The 17,767-nt window shown below is 46.2% G+C and overlaps 2 protein-coding genes across 2 annotated transcripts; both read right to left on the bottom strand.

Moving 5' to 3' along the window:
• Positions 1–851: 851 nt before the first annotated feature.
• On the bottom strand, positions 852–2,808 carry LOC101786838 (cationic amino acid transporter 1). Its single transcript, XM_004964156.1, has 2 exons — positions 2,391–2,808; positions 852–2,224 (listed from the first exon to the last, which is right to left on the bottom strand). Exons 1-2 carry the CDS (start codon positions 2,806–2,808, stop codon positions 852–854), a joined length of 1,791 nt encoding a protein of 596 aa, XP_004964213.1.
• A 660-nt stretch (positions 2,809–3,468) lies between these two features.
• On the bottom strand, positions 3,469–15,502 carry LOC101782399 (histone-lysine N-methyltransferase ATXR7). The gene is made up of 19 exons (XM_004963169.3): positions 15,348–15,502; positions 14,096–14,253; positions 13,548–13,998; positions 13,333–13,455; positions 12,366–12,653; positions 11,919–12,263; positions 11,528–11,806; positions 11,132–11,444; positions 10,413–11,057; positions 9,695–10,116; positions 9,490–9,612; positions 9,324–9,404; positions 9,002–9,055; positions 8,774–8,925; positions 8,470–8,509; positions 7,826–7,930; positions 6,963–7,184; positions 6,134–6,211; positions 3,469–5,594 (listed from the first exon to the last, which is right to left on the bottom strand). Exons 1-15 carry the CDS (start codon positions 15,366–15,368, stop codon positions 8,488–8,490), a joined length of 3,477 nt encoding a protein of 1,158 aa, XP_004963226.1. The 5' UTR covers positions 15,369–15,502; the 3' UTR covers positions 3,469–5,594; positions 6,134–6,211; positions 6,963–7,184; positions 7,826–7,930; positions 8,470–8,487.
• Between the last annotated feature and the right edge of the window lie 2,265 nt (positions 15,503–17,767).

Below are 17,767 nucleotides of genomic sequence, written 5' to 3'. Positions count from 1 at the left end.
TCTTCCTCAAAAGAATCCACTCCACTTCTAGTTAAGAAATAACTATCTATAGTGCATTATGTAACTTCCCCTAGCATAGTACCATCATACTCTGCTAGTGAGACCAAAATTTCCAGCTATTTAACAAAAAGTAACTATCTTACTTTGTTAAGTTTATTTAGGAGGGGCCATGTCGTGCCATCGTAGACTCACCAATGTTACGTCACCATGTTCTCCTACACGTTCATTTACAAAATCTTGTGATATCATGAGATGTGATCATTCCTATAAGAATATGTGTTTTGTTTGTTTTGTGTCTTTGAAATGCTTGTCATGTTATTCATTATTGCCCGAGTTTATAGGTTGTACTTTGTTGGCATCTAAGCAGGTCCATTATTTCAACTTCAGGAGTCCCTTCAGTTTCGCTATTTTGTTGGTACTATATGACTTGGTCTTGGAATATGGAGGTACGGCGCATATGAGGCATGATGTTGTAATTAATTAATAGAACCATTTCATTCTCCAAACGAAAAAAAATACAAGGATCGAGAACGTGATGGATGAGGCATAATCTTCTTGGCCCTGCTTAGCCCTAGCCGCGATTTTTGAGTAAATTGAAAACTCTTGGGATTTTTATCTAGGCCCTTTCAATAGGCGGCCCGTTAGGCCCACTAACCAGATGGATCCATCGGGCCCACGTTAGGCCCATTTCGTATCGGAGTGCCGGGCCACACACTAGAAGCACCACCAGTTACTGGAGAAGATTACGGCATGAAACTATTCTAATCCCTAAAAAAATCTTCAAAGAGGCCTATAGCAGTGACCTTATTAAGCTACATTTCTTATGTACACACGGCATGATTGCTCAGTTCTCAGTTGCCGCCGTCGTCGACCGCCTTGCCCGCGCCTTCCTCCACCCGGGCGGCGTCGGCCTCGCCGGCGAGCGCCTTGGCCGTGTCGTAGGACGCGTGCAGCCCGAAGAGGAAGTAGTAGGCGAGCAGCGCCGCCGTCCACACCCCGAACCGCACGAACGACGCGGCGTCGATGGACCCAAGCAGGAAGATGTTGATCAGGATGGACGCCGCCGGCAGCCATGGCACCAGCGGCACCCCCCACGTCCTCGGCGTCCGCGCCATGGGCACGCCGACCTGCAGGAACGCCGTCGCGGCGAGCCACGCGGCGCCCGTCACCGCGTACGGGACCCACCCACTCGCCGCCATCCCCCAGCACACCGCGGTGGCCACCGACGAGGCGAGCATCACGGCCAGGCACGCCGCGAGCTTGTTCCGGTCGGCGGTGGAAGTCTCGCCGGCGACGTAGTAGCGGCGGACGAGGAGGGCGACGGCGACGAGCATGAAGATGAAGAGCGTGGAGATGGAGAGGAGGTTGGAGAGGATGCCGAGGTCGGTGAAGAGCGCGATCACGGCGGTGGCGATGGCCATGACGACGGTGGCGTTCACCGGGGTGCCGAACCTGGGGTGCACCGCCGCGAGGCACGGCGGCACCATGTGCGTCCGCGCGATGTGGGTGAGGTATCTGGCCTGCCCGACGGCGCTGACGAGGAGCACGGTGGTCATGCCCTTGAGCGCGCCGAAGGCGACGATGTACTTGGCCCAGTCCATGCCGGCGGCGGTGAAGGCGACGCTGAAGGGCGCGTCGGGGTCGAGCTCGGCGTACGGCTGCATCAGGCAGAGCACGAGCGCGAGCACGCAGTAGACGACGGTGGTGAGCGTCATGGCGCCGACGAGCCCGATTGGGATGTCCCTTGCCGGGTTCCGGGTCTCCTCCGCCATGGTGGAGACGGCGTCGAAGCCGATGTAGGCGAAGAAGAGCACGGCGGACGCCGCGAACACGCCGCGGGCTCCGAACGGCGCGAAGTCGGCGGTGAGGTTGGATGCCTTGGCGCGCGTGAGCCCGGCCACGACGATGAAGGCGATGACGGCGAGGTGGACGATGGAGAGGATGTAGTTGAAGCGGGAGGAGCCCTTGGTGCTGAGCACGGCGAAGAGGCAGATGAGCAGGACGACGGCGACGGCGATGGGGTCGAGCCGCGAGTAGTCATCGGCGAGGGAGGTCGCGTGGATGCGGAAGTCGTTGGGGTGGTGGTTGAGCAGCGTGGCGAAGTAGGACGTCCACGACCGCGCCACCGCCGCGCCGCCGATGCAATACTCGAGGAGGATGTTGCCGGCGGCGATGAACGCCATGAAGTCGCCAAGCTCCACGCGGAGGTAGGCGAACGAACCGCCTGCATGCATCAATGGATGAATCTCTTAACTGATTAGCATTTTCTGCATACTGATCGATCGATGCATGTAGGCATGCAGATTTGATCTCTCGATGCATTCGTCAATGCAGTGCAGGTGTGAGATCGATGGGCGATCTGATCGGCTGGTGCGGAAATGATTTAGTACCTGCGACGGGGATCTCGACGGCGAACTCTGTGTAGCAGAAGACGGAGAGCATGGCGGAGACGCCGGAGACGGCGTAGGAGACGACGACGGCGGGTCCGGCGGCCTCCTTGGCCTCCTGGCCCGTGAGCACGAAGATCCCGGAGCCAATGACGGCGCCGATGCCGAACCAGATGAGGTCCCACCACGTGAGCGTGCGCTTCATGTCGGCGCCGCTCCGGCCGCGCACCTCGTTCACCTCCGCCGAGTCCAGCGACCGCGCCGTCACCCGGTCCCGCAGCCGCGGGCCCGTCTCCAGCAGCGCCCGACCGTACGCCGACCAGCTGCGGAACGACTCCTCCGGGAACAGCGATCCTCCCCCGCCGCCACCGCAGCAACCGTTGCGCCGCCGAACCTCGCCGCTGCCGGCGGACGCCGCCATGGTGGCCTTGCCGGCGAGAGGGTCAGAGGGGGAAGTGGCTGGTGGATCGGCGCGCGCGCGGGGTGGGGGTTTGAGGGGACGGTGAACACGTGTGCGCAGCGCATTTATAGTGGAGGCGCGTGCCCTAGCGGTGATCCCCGCCGTCGGGTCGTTTCTCCATCGACGGCGGGAGGCGGTTGAACGAGATTCTGTTGCAGCGCCGCTCGGAACTGCCTAACAAGATTCTGCTGCGGATCAGCGGACGCGGTGAATCTGCTGCTGGCGGGCCGGGCAGAACCGCTTGCTTCTACGCGCATATGGAATCTGAATCTGGGCCGGGATGCCTAGGAGGAGGCCGGCTGCTCAGCTTCTTCTCAGGCCTGGCCCAGGATCGTGGCCCGTATTGTCAACGTGGCCTTTCATCAGCTGTCAAACAGTCCCACTGAAGGAAAAAGACACGAGCGACGACGAGAGAGAAAAATGAGCACGGTGATGCTCTTTTTGATGTGCTCTTTTTGACGCAGGTCCCACACGTAAGTGGCATTGCAAGATTGTTCGTAACTCATTAGCTTGCCAATGTCTAGTCTAGGGTTGCATTTGATCGCCAAGATGAGGGTAGATTTGCCGAAGAAGCGTAGAACAAACCAGCAAAATCTAAGTGTACAAGCCAAACAAGCCGAATAAGCACACTTGATATGCATTGTTTTGCCTCTTGACAACAGTTAGGTTTTGACATATTACACTGTTATTACAAGAATTTGGCAACACACAATGTACATCCTTTTTGACACACATTACATTCTTCTTCGACGACTGAAAGGAAAACAGGGTCTTCACACACTTTATTTTTTACAATTAGAATTGAGCTAAGCACCAATAAATTGATGAACCTAACCAAAAAAAGGTCATACTACTAAAGAAAAAAAAAACCATAGAACACAATGCTTTGGGAGTTATTAAGGCTTAGTACATATTTTAAGAAATTGATTCACAATCAAAGTTTCCAAACAAGACCTAGAGCCGACCTGCCGGATTCGAACCGACCATCAAAGGAAAGCATGGGATATCTCATCCTTTAACTTGACACCATTGCTCACCTATGCTCTTCCAACAAAGAAGGCCGGATACAGTGATATACAAGCAAACAGTCACATCTAGTGGCCTGTAGTTTTGAATTAACTGAAAATGATCCCGGGATAAACTAACTAGTGAGGACACGAGTCACCTAGGCAGATAGGGTTGGATCCTTACCAACTTTATTAAGAGCCAGGGGCGGGGTGGGCCGGGGGGGGGGGTGGGGTTGTTGAGCCCCCCTACCGCCATGAATTCCATGGAGCCCCACTAAGCCCCCCTACAAATTTGAGGAGGAAGAAGAAGGAAAGGAGAGAAGGGAGGAAGAAGAAGAAAAGAAGGCTCTAAGCTTCAATCCCACCTTCGCAGCGAAAGGCTAGGGGTACATCTCAACCCCCGGTCAAGTTGCGATTTATGGGCTTATGGCACTTTGTTAACTCGTGCCTATTTGAAGCAAAGAAATTTCATAGCAAACAATACAATAGTACCGAGCAGCAGTAACAGTAGTAGTTTGTCTGGTCATGAATAATTGATGGGACAAGAGCTAGTTAAACATGTGAAAAATTGACTATCATTAACTTTTAAGACGTTTAGCTTACGAGCGTGGAATCCTAATCAAGTACTCCATCTGTTCCAAAACACTAGTCGTTTTAATTTGTCCAAGTCAAACTTCTCAAACTTTGACAAAATTTACATAAAAATATATTACCACTTATATACCAAGTAATTATACTATGAAAACATATTTCATGGTGAATTTATAAACTAATTTGATGTTATATATTTCGATACATTTTTCTGTACACTTGACTAAATTTAGAGGACTTTGACATAAAACAAAACTATAACATGCATTTCGGAACAGATGACGTATTTTGACCTAGAGGGAAATATCTAGGAGATGACAAGTTTTTAAGCTTCATGTGCAACCGCGCTCACTTTTGTTTTGTTACTGTACACCACCGGGTTCAGTAGTGTTCTTTCTAGTGTCCAAGAACTAGGCCCAGGAAGAAATTCATAATCCCTGGTCCACACCCAGGCCCAAAAGTTAAACTACAACTTAAGTAACGAAGGCCTACTCTATGCAGGTACAACTACTTTATCTCCTCTCCAAAAAAAGAAAAAGAAAAGAAGACGAAAAGAAAGAGATAACTACTCTACCGATGTACTGAAAGAGTGTGCTTCACATGTCACCGAAAATGGGCCTGGGTTCTCTACAGAGTGGACTTCAGCTCCAGCAGCAGCAAGTCCAGCAACCTACACCACGTTTGAAGAGCTTAAGTGATCTAAGCAACGCGTCCATCTTTCAAGGGTGATAGCGAATAAGTGAAAGCCAATCAATATCTCCCATTCGTTTGCTCCTTAGAGCATGCCACGTTTTCAGATCCCTCTTTTGCTTGCCTCCTGTGTTCATGCTCTTCTTACTCTCGCCTTCATCAGCCCGTGCAGGCTTGCTAAGATTTGGCTAACCTTAAGGGTTTCTCACTTATTCAGATTGTAAAATCTCTCGAAGAGGTGCCTCCATCATATCACATGCATTTTTGGGGGGTCAATCCTTTGGCCATGTTGTCTAGGCAACCAAAATCTTGGCCATATGGTACATGGCTAGTTCATGCACATTACCAAGTCACCAAGGAAGCGTGCACGGGCTCGATCAGCGAATGACACACTTAGGCTTGTGGATCCATTGGCATGTATACGTCCGAGCAAGCAAGCTGCCGAGCCTAATTCTGTGGCTAACACAAAACAGTGTAAATCAGAGGGGTACTGTTGGTGCTTTCATGGTACAGAAAATGTTACTGCATCCGGTTAAAAACACACGTGACATGACATGACATGACATGCTCTACAGTATAGTGTATGCTTTTGACCACTGCTTCCACCCCAAATTGTAGTTCGTTTTAGCTTTTCTAGGTGCATATACGTACAAACATATATTTCTATGTATTGTTTCCATTGTAATGTATCACATAATCTAATAAGTCTGTGAGATTACAAAGTATCTTTTTTAAGACAAATCCAAACTTTTCTATTATGATGTATCCATAAAACCTAATAAATTTATATATTATAAATCATCTTTCCAAGACAAATTGACACGTGGTTTTTATTGCCTCTGAGCCAAATATTTTAAGATCTAATAGTCAACGTTTCAGAACTTGCTTGTCCAAAGCAGAGTGTTTGTGCCCGGAGGGAGTGTTACTGGCTCCAATGCTATGATCAAAATGCACGAAGGAAAGTATATGGAAAACCAATCAAGAGATGGAACACATACCACACGCATTTGGAAAATTCGTGGACGCGTACATGCATCACCTCATGGATGAATCGACAGGTCTGCGCAGCTTTATACCTGCAACAACAGGAGTAGGTCCATGAATAAACACTTGCACCGCTTTACATAAAGATACCTTGCGCCCAAGTGCACTACCTATTATTTGCACAAAGTGACAAAACAAAATATGAAGGGTGCAGTAAAAAGCTCCTTTCACTCATCAACAAGCACATGAGATAACACATTTCCTCCTGGCCAGACCATGTGTGTTATAGGTATGGATGAAGTGGCTAAAACCGAAAGCCCAAAATGTTGCAATTCGTGTAGACCCGGGATACAAACAAAGGTGATGCTGTTCTTGTATTTCAAGAGTACATGACAAAATAGATCATAGGTCCATGAAGCAAAGATTGGAGATGCCTCTCATGTGCAATCGAGAAGGGCCATCCAATAGCTAGTTTCACACTGCCGTCCATGCATCCACATCAAATAGGAGGCGTCCATTCAAGTCAAGTTGATCAACAGAAGAGCAGGGGGCATCCGAGCAGTTCAGTTTGGTGCTCACACTTCTCACAAGAGGATGCGAGTACTACGGTATTGGCTTTTGTGTCATCATTAACAGCTAATTAAGTACTCAAGAGACGAAGAAGAGAGAGAGAGAGAGAGAGAGAGAGAGAGAGAGAGAGAGAGAGAGAGAGAGAGTTTAAACCAGTTTAACTTTAACTTTAACCATTTAATTACCACCATGTAAACTGACAATGTACTAAGTCTGCGCCTGTACAAGAGTTTGCAACTCTACCCGGGTGTGAGAAAGAACAATAGTATTAACCTTGTCAGAAAGCAACCATTTACTAGCTCAGCTCATCCTCAACTGATCCCTCATGCCCACCACCTCCAGAAGGCAGCGGCGACATGACAATGTATCGGCCCCTTACACCATCCTCGGGATACCTTGAAATTAATCTCATCTACCTCAGATAAGTAGAATGTGCAGTTTCTTCTTGCAGTACAGCATGTTCCACAACCCCGCACTTCGACAATTATATAAATCCTGCGAAGTAGACACAGCACACTCTAATTAACAGAAAACATTTTTTTGAGTTCAAAATGCAAGCTGTTGTCTTTAGCATGTTTTATTAAGCAAGACAGCGCAAGGTTTGGTCAACAAAGCAGAGATGGTCGTGTTTCCTATTGGGTGATTTGTTAATACAATGGGAAGTAGGAGTTGCGTTCACCACCACGATAATAATAGATCTAAATGAACATTAGAACAACTTGGCCTTGAATCCCTCTCTACCTCTCCAAATTTGCATGTAATGGTCAATTAAGATTCCAACAAAATATATGGGGCATCAAATTCTTGGAAGTATGAAAAAACAACTGATTTCATCAATCGGAATCCTCAAGCGAGAAATTCCAACATATAGCATGCAACTATGCAAGCCTGTACTGCAAAGTACACTGGATGGAATTTCCAGGTGACCATGGCATGCCCTTTCATGTATTAGATAGGTGGCATGAATCATGATTATAACCAGATGACGTCAGAAATATTTAGCACTGATATCAGCATGGTCATTAAAGGCGTAGTCAGGGTCATGGATAGGTATCAATACACACATACAAAAAGACAGCAAGCTTTTTATGTATAACAGTAACAACTGAACCATGGAGTACTGGGGTCAGGGGTACCTTCCAAATAAATCTGAGAACGACACTTGTATGCCAAAAGTCCAATACAATGCAGTTTAATCCACATCCACTCATCACACCTATATACCAATTCCAGTCTAATCCCTGAAAAAAGAAATTATCAGAAACTGTGGTACAAATTGGAGGCAGTTTGACAAGCTAAATGTCCCATTTCCAATTCAACATGGTGTGAAAATATATGCCAAATAAATTTGTAGAAACATGGGGCCCTTTGGATTGAAGTATTTTCAAAGAATGTTCAAAAGGATTTCAATCCAAACAAAATTTTCCTATGATGCTGGTTTGGAAAAAAGAGAAAAAAGAGATCAAGGATATTCATAAAGGATGACTTCTAATGCCCATAAATCTGTAGGAATGTAACATTGAGCTTGGAAAAATTCAAATGACTGTGGACACATCTTATTGCAAATTCTTGTGGTATTTCGTCCTAAAGGATTGAATAAGCTACAAATTAAGGGTGTGATGACGAACGAAATCCAGCATTCCAAGTTAAAATCACAAGAAACATGGCTCAGGTGAGAGAATTATATGAAAACTAATATATGAGTTTCATACTGCAAAAAAGGAACTCATGAGGACTAATCTATTTCACACAGCCAAAAACTCACAAGTGTTGCAGTTACCTCAAAGGATGGCCTTACTTAATTCATTGATCCACGGCACCTAAGCAAAAACTGGATAGTTAGGACAAGAAGATAGAGTAATGAAACAGAAGTAATCTGAAAGCTAACAAAATCATGACCATGAGGACCACAAGACATTTATAACTTTTAAACATTAAAAATCATGACCATGAGGAACGCAAGTCATGAATAGGACTAAACGACAGTGATGGCCGAACTTAATACCAGTAAGTCCATTTAAAACATATTATCTTCATGAAATAGACCTCAACTTAGGATAGTGATAGCAGATTAGCAGATTTACCTCTGGGAACCACAATAGCACGGGATCTTTTTTTCCTCCAGAGGAAACTTGTAATTATATGTAAGTTCCTCCCCAGCATATATACGCCTCTTTGCATAAATGTAAATCTTCTTCTGGCCGTCTACAGTGATCACTTTTGTATAGCAATTTGGCTGACACAGAAAATAAGAAATCACTACTTAGCATGTTACAGGTATCACAGTTGATTTTCTTTTCTTAAACACTTACTTCACAGGAATGATTTATGAACCTTGCTAACCCACCACGCTTAGTAGCATCGACCTGAATAAATCAAGATATTTAATGAATGCTAAAAAGAAAAACACAAGGAGCAGTAAAAGAGTTTTTGTTCATCAAAAGAAAAAAAAATATGTCCAACCAACTAACGATTTCCTTTATGCTCTAGCTAACCATTTTCACATAGTTTGCTCATCCTGTATCGCTTTGAACAATATATGACTTTCTTATTTCCGTAAGCAAAGAAAAAAATTTCAAGACACCAAAGCAACACTGCATTCAGAGGATGTAAGGTATGATCTGTATCACCTACCACATAATCATCATCCAACCGAAAAAGGTAGCTGCTTCCAATCCCACTCTTCTCATATTGAGCCTCACGTATGTCCGAAACCTGTAGGGTACAAATCAATCTCTAACACATTGCTCAAAATTAGCACATCAGTTAAGGAATGGTTGATTGAATAATGTATAGTTACCCGCTTGCGAATCAGGTCACCAACATATTCTATAACAAAATCTTCTGCTTCGATCAACTCAAGGGCGACCAGACCCCAATCATGGATCTTGCTCCTCTGAAAACGTAAACGCTTTTTCCTTGCCTACACATCAAGAAAGTCATAAATGAGTATGATCAAAACCTCATAGAAACAGAAATTCATGAAATATAGAAGTTCAGTTTACCTTCATTTGAGTAATTTTCAGCAGCTCAGCACCTGTATAGGCTCTTAACAGCCGCCGCAGCTTAACCCGATTTGTTCTTGCAGATGAAACCATCTTGTCTTGAGAATTATTCCACAACTTCTTATTTGAGGCAGAAAGAATAGAACGGACACGATACCCTCTCACACGAGCTCTTTCTGATGGAGTAGCATTCCGCGCCCAGTTACGCCACTCCCATCCATTAATCGAAGCTCTAGCACAACCATCTGATTCAGGACATGAAATCATCAGGTCTACCTTCAGACTGGCCTCGCTGGAAATGTTCCTGCCCTTTCTTTTCTTGACAGGCTTCGTGAGCATACTAGTATTCATGGCATTATCGTTCACCATAGGTGTTTTGTTAGCAACCACCTGCTTCTTGGTTGGATGAGATGACCTGGTTCCTGGAAAGGAAATGCATATCAGGGATTGGGATTTCGTTCTTTGAAAATTTTCGGTCCCAATCGAAAAAAAAACGAATTTTGTGAAATTCCAACAGAAATTTGGACTAAAAAGTGTATCTTTCGATGAAGAAAGTGAATTTTTGGGCAAAAGTTAATTTCGGTCATCACCAAAAAAGACCGAAATTTCACAAAATTCATGAAATTTCGGCTGAAATTTTGAACACTGATGTGTATCACAAACATACAAATCTACGTATGATGTATCAGAAGGACAGGAGGCAGATTAGAAGACTTACTTTTTGGCACCTCGCTGGAAACAAGTTTCAGATCTTGCTGGATATTCAAATTATGAGCGTTGTTAGCAATAGCCAGAGTCTTGGTTCTTTTTTTAGAGGGCTTGTCCACAAATGAAACTCTCTTTGATGTTGAAGCTTTGTTCGATTCCTGGATATTTTTCACATTAATCTTGTGGTCAACAAGCTGACAGAGAGGTTTTGAAAGCTGCTCGTCCATTGAAAGTTCTACAGGTTTTTTTGATGATGTTGCTTGACAGGTTTTCTTGGATTTCCTCTTCCTGTAGTATGTATATTCTTTGAGTTTTGATGATCCATCTGCAATTTTAGGTACAGCATTTTGCCTATTGTACCATGAGTCCAAGCACTCCCTAATTGTATCTGAGAAGAGAGATGTCCACTCTCTCACAACATTCTCATGTAGTCTTTGCCGGAAGAGAGCCAAGGACATATATCTAGAAATCACAGGAATAGAGTTCATTGATCTCAAAGGCTGATATACGATTTTCTCCTTAAGTGGTAAGGGAACTAAGCCAGTCTCCACTCCAGGAGGCACTTCATCAAAACTCTCATCCAACTCTGCTGTCATACATATATCCATCTTTTCAAATATCCTTGCATAAGACACAAGGGGTAGGCGCTCTTCTCCTGCACACAATCAAGGGGATAAGAAACCAAGCACAACACAGGCAGAATGTAACAGAAGGATGCTGCTAATTTACCCTGAGAACTGAGCATTTTATCTGTTGTCATTTCAGCAGCACCCAATGGTTCATCTGAAGTCGTTTCAATTGAATTGGCTCTTGTAGCCACAGCCATTTGAACAATATTCAGCTCTTCATCTGCAGCCACTTCAACGGTATTCAGCTCTTCATCTACACCCATTTCAATTGGACTGGTTTCTATGGCCGTAGCCATTTCAACAGTATTCAGTTCTTCATCCACAACCACCTCAACAGGACTGAGTGTTTCATGCACAGACACTTCGGCTGAAATCGGTGATTCCGGTGCATGAATAGGCGTACCAATTTGTTCCTGCAATGCACATTTACCGGGAAAATGAGTGAATTCAGGGATATTAGTAGAAATCAAGATAAAATTCCTAATTATCAACTCGCCTGATCAATACTGCTTTCGAGTCCATAGCATAAACAATTTGTTATCTCCTCTGCAATGACCTCCTCAAAATAGTGAAATAAAGATTGCTTTGATGAGATATATAGTTCATTTGCCAGCATCCTCTGGGCTACTGCTAAGGGGTCAGAAAATAAAGCGGTGCTTGATTCAGACTTCCTATCAATATTGGCTTCTAGTGAGGATCGAGAGAGGGAGAGCCCAGCAGATTTTGGTTCAAATCCTGGTGGAAATTCCGTTTCACATTCAGTAGCGTCTGAATCCTAAAAAACCATTAAAGTATCACAAGGTATCAGTTGTGAAACAAGAAACAGAGGTTTAAAACACTGAACCATTCTATCAGGAAAGAAATGCATTTAGCCCTAGTGAAAACACCTTTGATGACATTTCATGACTGTCTTGGGCTTTTATGTTATCAGGGGTGACAGAAATAATCGTAGAGGGCAGATTCAACTGACAATTTCTCTGAAACCATACATCACTGTAGTCCATAACAGGGTCAGACAGTATTCCGTCCCATATATTCTTCATGGCTTCATAATAAATTGTTTGCCAAACTGCTGATAGTATATCAGCAAATGTATCATGTACTGCTGTAGATTGAATGGCCACTGAAGAATCCACTGGGGCTCTATTCGAGTTGCCATTTTCTGGAATGGTAGAAGGTTTGTTAATTTTGACCTTAAGTTTGGAAATCTTCATGTTGCTCACACTGTCAGGCTGCAAACAGCACAATTAGGGCATGTTATTAAATATCGAAAAGGAATAGTAAGATGCAACACAGCTCCCTTGTTAGACAAACCCCTGATAGATAAAACAAACCTTAGTAGCTTGGTTCTTCAGTTTTGCAGCCAATTGCTTCTCAGTCTTCTTGGAAGCAATTAAATCTGGAAGTACACAGCTGAATATTTCATCAATTAAAACCCTGCGAGCTGATTTCATTATCCCCGCATGCAGCTGATGGCTGACATCACCAACTATGTCACCCACTAAGCCATTTAATGATGAATCATTAGCAGTAGCTTCCGAACGTTCTGCGTGTTCCCCACTCCACGAACCAATTAGTGACACAAGTGTGAATGGGCCAAATTTGCCATCAACATGGTAAATCTACAATAAAAATATCAGAGTAATTCAAAATGTGGACTGTGATGAGAATTGAAACTTGTTCATAAACAAATATGTGCTTGCAATTGGAGGAAATGTGCAGCATGAGTGTATGACAGTGCGAAGGATCTAAACGCACACCAACTTTGTAGCTTATCTTAAATCAGGAACAAAATGCAGGGAAGACTTCCAATAGGAATTTCAACAGAATATTATCATAGATTTTTCTCATCCATTTCATGCAAATCTAGATCTACACCTCAAATGGTATGTGGAATTAATATGATGTTCAGCCTGGCTGAGCTACCGGATTCTTTGTCCTTGCCAAAAATGGAAATAATGTGAAAGAACCTATTCCATTGTGATATGCTAATCTAATATAAAGTGCCAAGGGCGTTCAATGCAATTATTGAACCAAATTTCAAACGGGTTTTCCAACCGGAAGAAAGAGACTGGAAGAGAGAGAAAATCCTCTAACGAAAACCCATTAGCATATCTAACAGACTAATATTCTTGAGCCAGTGACAGATATGATCAAATTGCAGCAAAGTACTTCTCACAATGGAATTGCTTAGCTACACAGAAGCAAACAAGAAGGCGACAATTTTCACGTGTACACACCAGTTTTGCATGCACAGAGCACTAGTGTGATTCAGAAAGAATTTAGTAGCTGATTACCTACCATTGAAAGATCCTGGATATAGCTATTGTGATGCCAATAGGAAAGTTCAGCAAGAGAATGTGGCCCTTGTCGGCAGCCTTCCGCATCCTCAAACATCCAGCATGATTCTTCACTTGAAAGATCCTAATAGGGAGAAAGCAGAGACCAACGAATTCAGGAAGGCAGGCAGGCAGACGAAGGATGAAGCAGAAATATAGACAGAAAAGCAAGCATACATCTGGAAGGACCATTTTAGCATGGGAAGGGATTTTCTTTGTCTCCATGTATGCATTTGGAGTGGAAACCGTGGCACCAAAATTCCGTTGTGAAAGGAACTGATTCAAAAAGCTTAAGGGCACAGGATCGGCCGTCTTCCCACCAAAAACAGCATAGATAGCAAGGTCTTGAGGCAAGAAACCAGTGGACAGCCCCTCATACAGCTGTTCAGGTGGGTAAGGTCCACACATCTGCCCATGCTCGTTCATATACATGCAACCTTCCAAGTATTGATGTTGGAGGTATGCACCATATGTTCCATTTTGACCGGCTGAAAAGCCGAGCCCAGATTTTGGATAAACCACACCGCTGTTAGCGGTTGTACAAACACTTTCCTGCATTGCAGGAAAGACACCAGTATTCTGTGTTTGGTCACCACTACTGGAAGCCACTTGATGCTGCTCCAGGCACCTGATAAATCATGCAGGAAAGCATTAGCAAAGCTCTAACTTTGAATAGAAGGAAAGAGAAATGATGAAGAGATGCAATGGTCAGTGAAGCTTTGTACCAGTCGAATAAGTTCCCCCCTGAATCATCACATGCTGGCACGGAAGAGACCTGGGGTTCACTATCCGATGACTCAGCCACCAACAACTTCAGACGCTTCCTTCCAGTGACAGGATAAGAGCAGCGGAAGCCTGACAACATTGGTTCAACATCCAGGCCCTGATCACAAGAACAATGACACAAGCACAATTGTCACACACAGATCAACCGTATATTTCAGAAGAAGAAAATCAGTGGACAACTGGACACCATCAACATTGCCAAAAATGTTGCAAAGCAAGGACGATGGTTGGAGCACAACTACTAAAACCAGAATGGATTGGCAGTTCAAAAACCTGGGAATCAGAATCCTCGCAGGTCTGTTGTGGCTGAAAGACCACCCCTACAATTGAACCACCTTAAAACCGGTGAAACCAGTTAGACCGCCCGATTCAAACTGCCTAGAAAACACGGTTGCTGAGTCATTGTAGGATGAACATGATGCCGAGGATGATGGACATGACCACCCCTACAATATGTCATTTACTCGCCGTCTATACTTTGCTTTTATGTGATTTCAACACAAATATGGCACGCCGCATACAGTTAGGCGTCTGCCATGCACTTTGCCACAGCAATTCTCGACAAAAGGCTTGGTAGCCGAACCGTTTGACACCAGTTGGGCGTGCTGAGCTCACCAGAGAAGCCATGACAGAATCGATACCTCGTTGCACAGGAAATCGACCACCATCCTATTATCCCCTTTTCCAGGTGCTGATCAAAAGAAAATCATTCTTGCCCTCATAAAAAGGAACAATCCTCCTGCTCCCCATTCAGTTCTCGACCCTGAACAGACCCCGCTCCCACATTTGGATGGACTAAAGTATCGGCCTACTCGTACCTGCGGAGGGAGGAATCGCTGCCAGCCTACGTCGGGGTTGCGCTGCACGACTACACGATCATCGGAGGCAGAGCAGCGTCGCGAGAGCTGGGGAGCACGCGAAGAAGGCCGGGGACCGCGGCGACGGCAGCTCTAATCGAGTAGCAAGCGTGCGCAGCACGGCAGCAGGGACGGATCTGCGGATTGCTCGCGCGGACTGAAGGCGCCCGCCGGCCTGAGCGGCGGGCTTGCGAGCTTGGGCGACGACGTGTGCGTGCGCAGGACGACGGACTCGCCGGATCGGAGGGGAGGGAGGGGGGCGGGGGCCAGAGGACTCGCCGATCGGAGCTGCGGCGCGCGGGGGATTAGATAGAGAGGAGGGGGGTGGACTTACCGGATCGGAGTGGTGCGGCATGCCCCCGAGTTTGGGGCCCGCCCCGCCGGCGTCGGGCGGCGGCGGCGAGGCGCTGGATCGCGGTAGGTGAGGGTGGATGTGACGGGGGGATTGGGAGGGAGGGGGACTGTGGAGTGGGGAGAGATGGGGACTGGACAGAGAGAGGCGAGGGTCGGAGGGTGGAGGACGTCAGGACGAGACGAGGGCAAATTGGTCAACCAGCGAGTGGGCGCGGGCGGCCGCCTCCCGGACCGCGCGCGAGGAAGTGGTGACGGCCTCGGCAGTCGTGTGATCCTTTCCTTTTCACCGCGCGCTTCCGGCCTCGATCGCCGCGCATCCACCGTGTTTGAACCTGGCGCCGTGTTTGGAAAGAAGGACGGCGTTCCCCGGGGGTTTAATGGATGCAATGCAAGGGGAGGGAGGGAGGTTTGGCAATGGTGGCGGGGCGAGATGGCGGCGGCGTGGGTGAGGCGGCGAGCGGAGGTAACTCGATCGGACGATCTCAAAGCGGTAGCGGCGGAGATATCAATAGAACGAGGTAGAGCGATCGCCCTATCTAACGTCGGAGGCAAGATCTCTTACCTAGTATTGATGCTAGAGCATGTGTCGCGTATGGGAGTCTTGGGGAAGAAGACGACCAGCAAAGGCGCGAAAGAGGTACACTGCATGCTATAGTGGGCCGGCCCAGATGTCGGGTGAGGATGACGATAAACCAACGGCCCAATGTGGCTACGTAACCGTTGAACAAAAGATTAATTAGATCCATACCATGGTAAGTTTGTGCTATTTCAGAAAATGCCACTACAAATTTAGAAGATATTCATCGCCAAAAAATGGAGAGGTTGTGTGTGTATTATGCGTATTGTTGGAACTCCCATCATCCTTTAACCTAGGTATATAACGTGTCCATCATCTTCAGCCTAGAACGTCGATGTCTTCCTCAATTCAACTCGATCGCGCAGCCATCTCCTCTACTCACCCCTTCTTCTCCATTTATATGGAGGAACGATAAACATTTATGCAATTCGTACCATATGGTCACAGAAGCAGCATTACATCACACGCATGGGGTGCTTTGCTGGGCTGGGCTGTGGCCCATGGAATTTGTGTTCGGTCAGGTGGGTTGGGAGCACATGCGATCCACTAAGTAGCTCGTCGTGTCTGCATGGGACTCACGCCGCCGCTTCGGCGCTTCCTTCAGAGTGAAAAAAAAAAACAGATGTAGGGTGTGTTTGGTTGTATGGATGATCCTGGATGGTGGGGTTCATCCAATTTACTTGTACCATATGGTTCACTCTTAGTAGTAAAATAATGTATTAAGTAGGATGACTTCATCCTGGATGGGTTGGTACAATTCACCCAACCAAACAAAAGGATCATTATTATTTTGAATCATTTTATACATGAATCAAATGATACAACCAACCAAACGAACCCTAAGCGACCGGGATCCTATCCAACCGCTGGCTCTGCCAACAGAAACTTGCCTCACCTGATTAAACGAGCTGTGTGTTTCTACCTGGCCTGGTGAGGCATGAAAGGCTTCCCAGAAACATCTCCCTCCTTTGCTTTTCAAAAAAAAAACATCTCCTTCCTTCCTCCACCAAGCTCCGCCTCCATCCCACCGCTGCCATGGCGCCGCTGCAAGCGGACCAAGGTAGTTTGACTCAACTGGGCCCGCACGAATATAAAATCTCAAAACCTGCTTGCATGGTGGGTCTGAGTGCACATCCCTAGGCAAGATGTGCGGAATTTTTTTTATGGGGACAGTCCCTAGAGTCCTTCCCATGCGGACCTACCGTGGATTGTTGCCACGTGCGCATCCTAGCGATCCTACGAGAACTGCTTCTAGATCGGCTCCACCATCATTCCAATGTGGTGGCTCGGCTCCCCAGCGTAATGTAGGCGGCTCGGCTCATCTAGAGCATGCGTCTGGGCGATTCGACTCCTTAAGTTGTCTCCTACCCAAGCGTGCCACCCGGTTGCTAGATCTCGCAACCACCGTACCTAGGCCCACTGTCACGCTTCGGCAGGCTCTGTGATGGAATGGCACCAGTTCTAGAACGATATCGCTACTCTGAAGCACGGTGATCTCTTTTTTTGATGGAACGGTGATATCTAAATTGAAGAAAGATATCGCTACTCTGAAGCAGATGGTAACGAGCTGTTCTTCCAAGTGACCAAGTCATTGTTGATTGTTTGTGGTTAGACAAAGTGCTAACTTCTACTTCATCCGTTCCAAATTGTAGGTTGTTTTCGCTTTTCTAGATGCATAGTTTTTGTTATATGCTTAGATATAGTGTATGTCTAGATGCATAATAATCTCTATGAACCTAGAAAAACTAAAAATGACCTACAATTTGGAACGGAGGGAGTAACGTTCTTTGGGTAGGTTGTTGAATTACCGAGGGCTAAGAGAG

This window comes from Setaria italica, chromosome III (assembly GCF_000263155.2).
Source record: "Setaria italica strain Yugu1 chromosome III, Setaria_italica_v2.0, whole genome shotgun sequence".
Taxonomy (NCBI): Eukaryota; Viridiplantae; Streptophyta; class Magnoliopsida; order Poales; family Poaceae; genus Setaria; species Setaria italica.
This window is presented reverse-complemented; position numbering and strand designations above follow the sequence as displayed.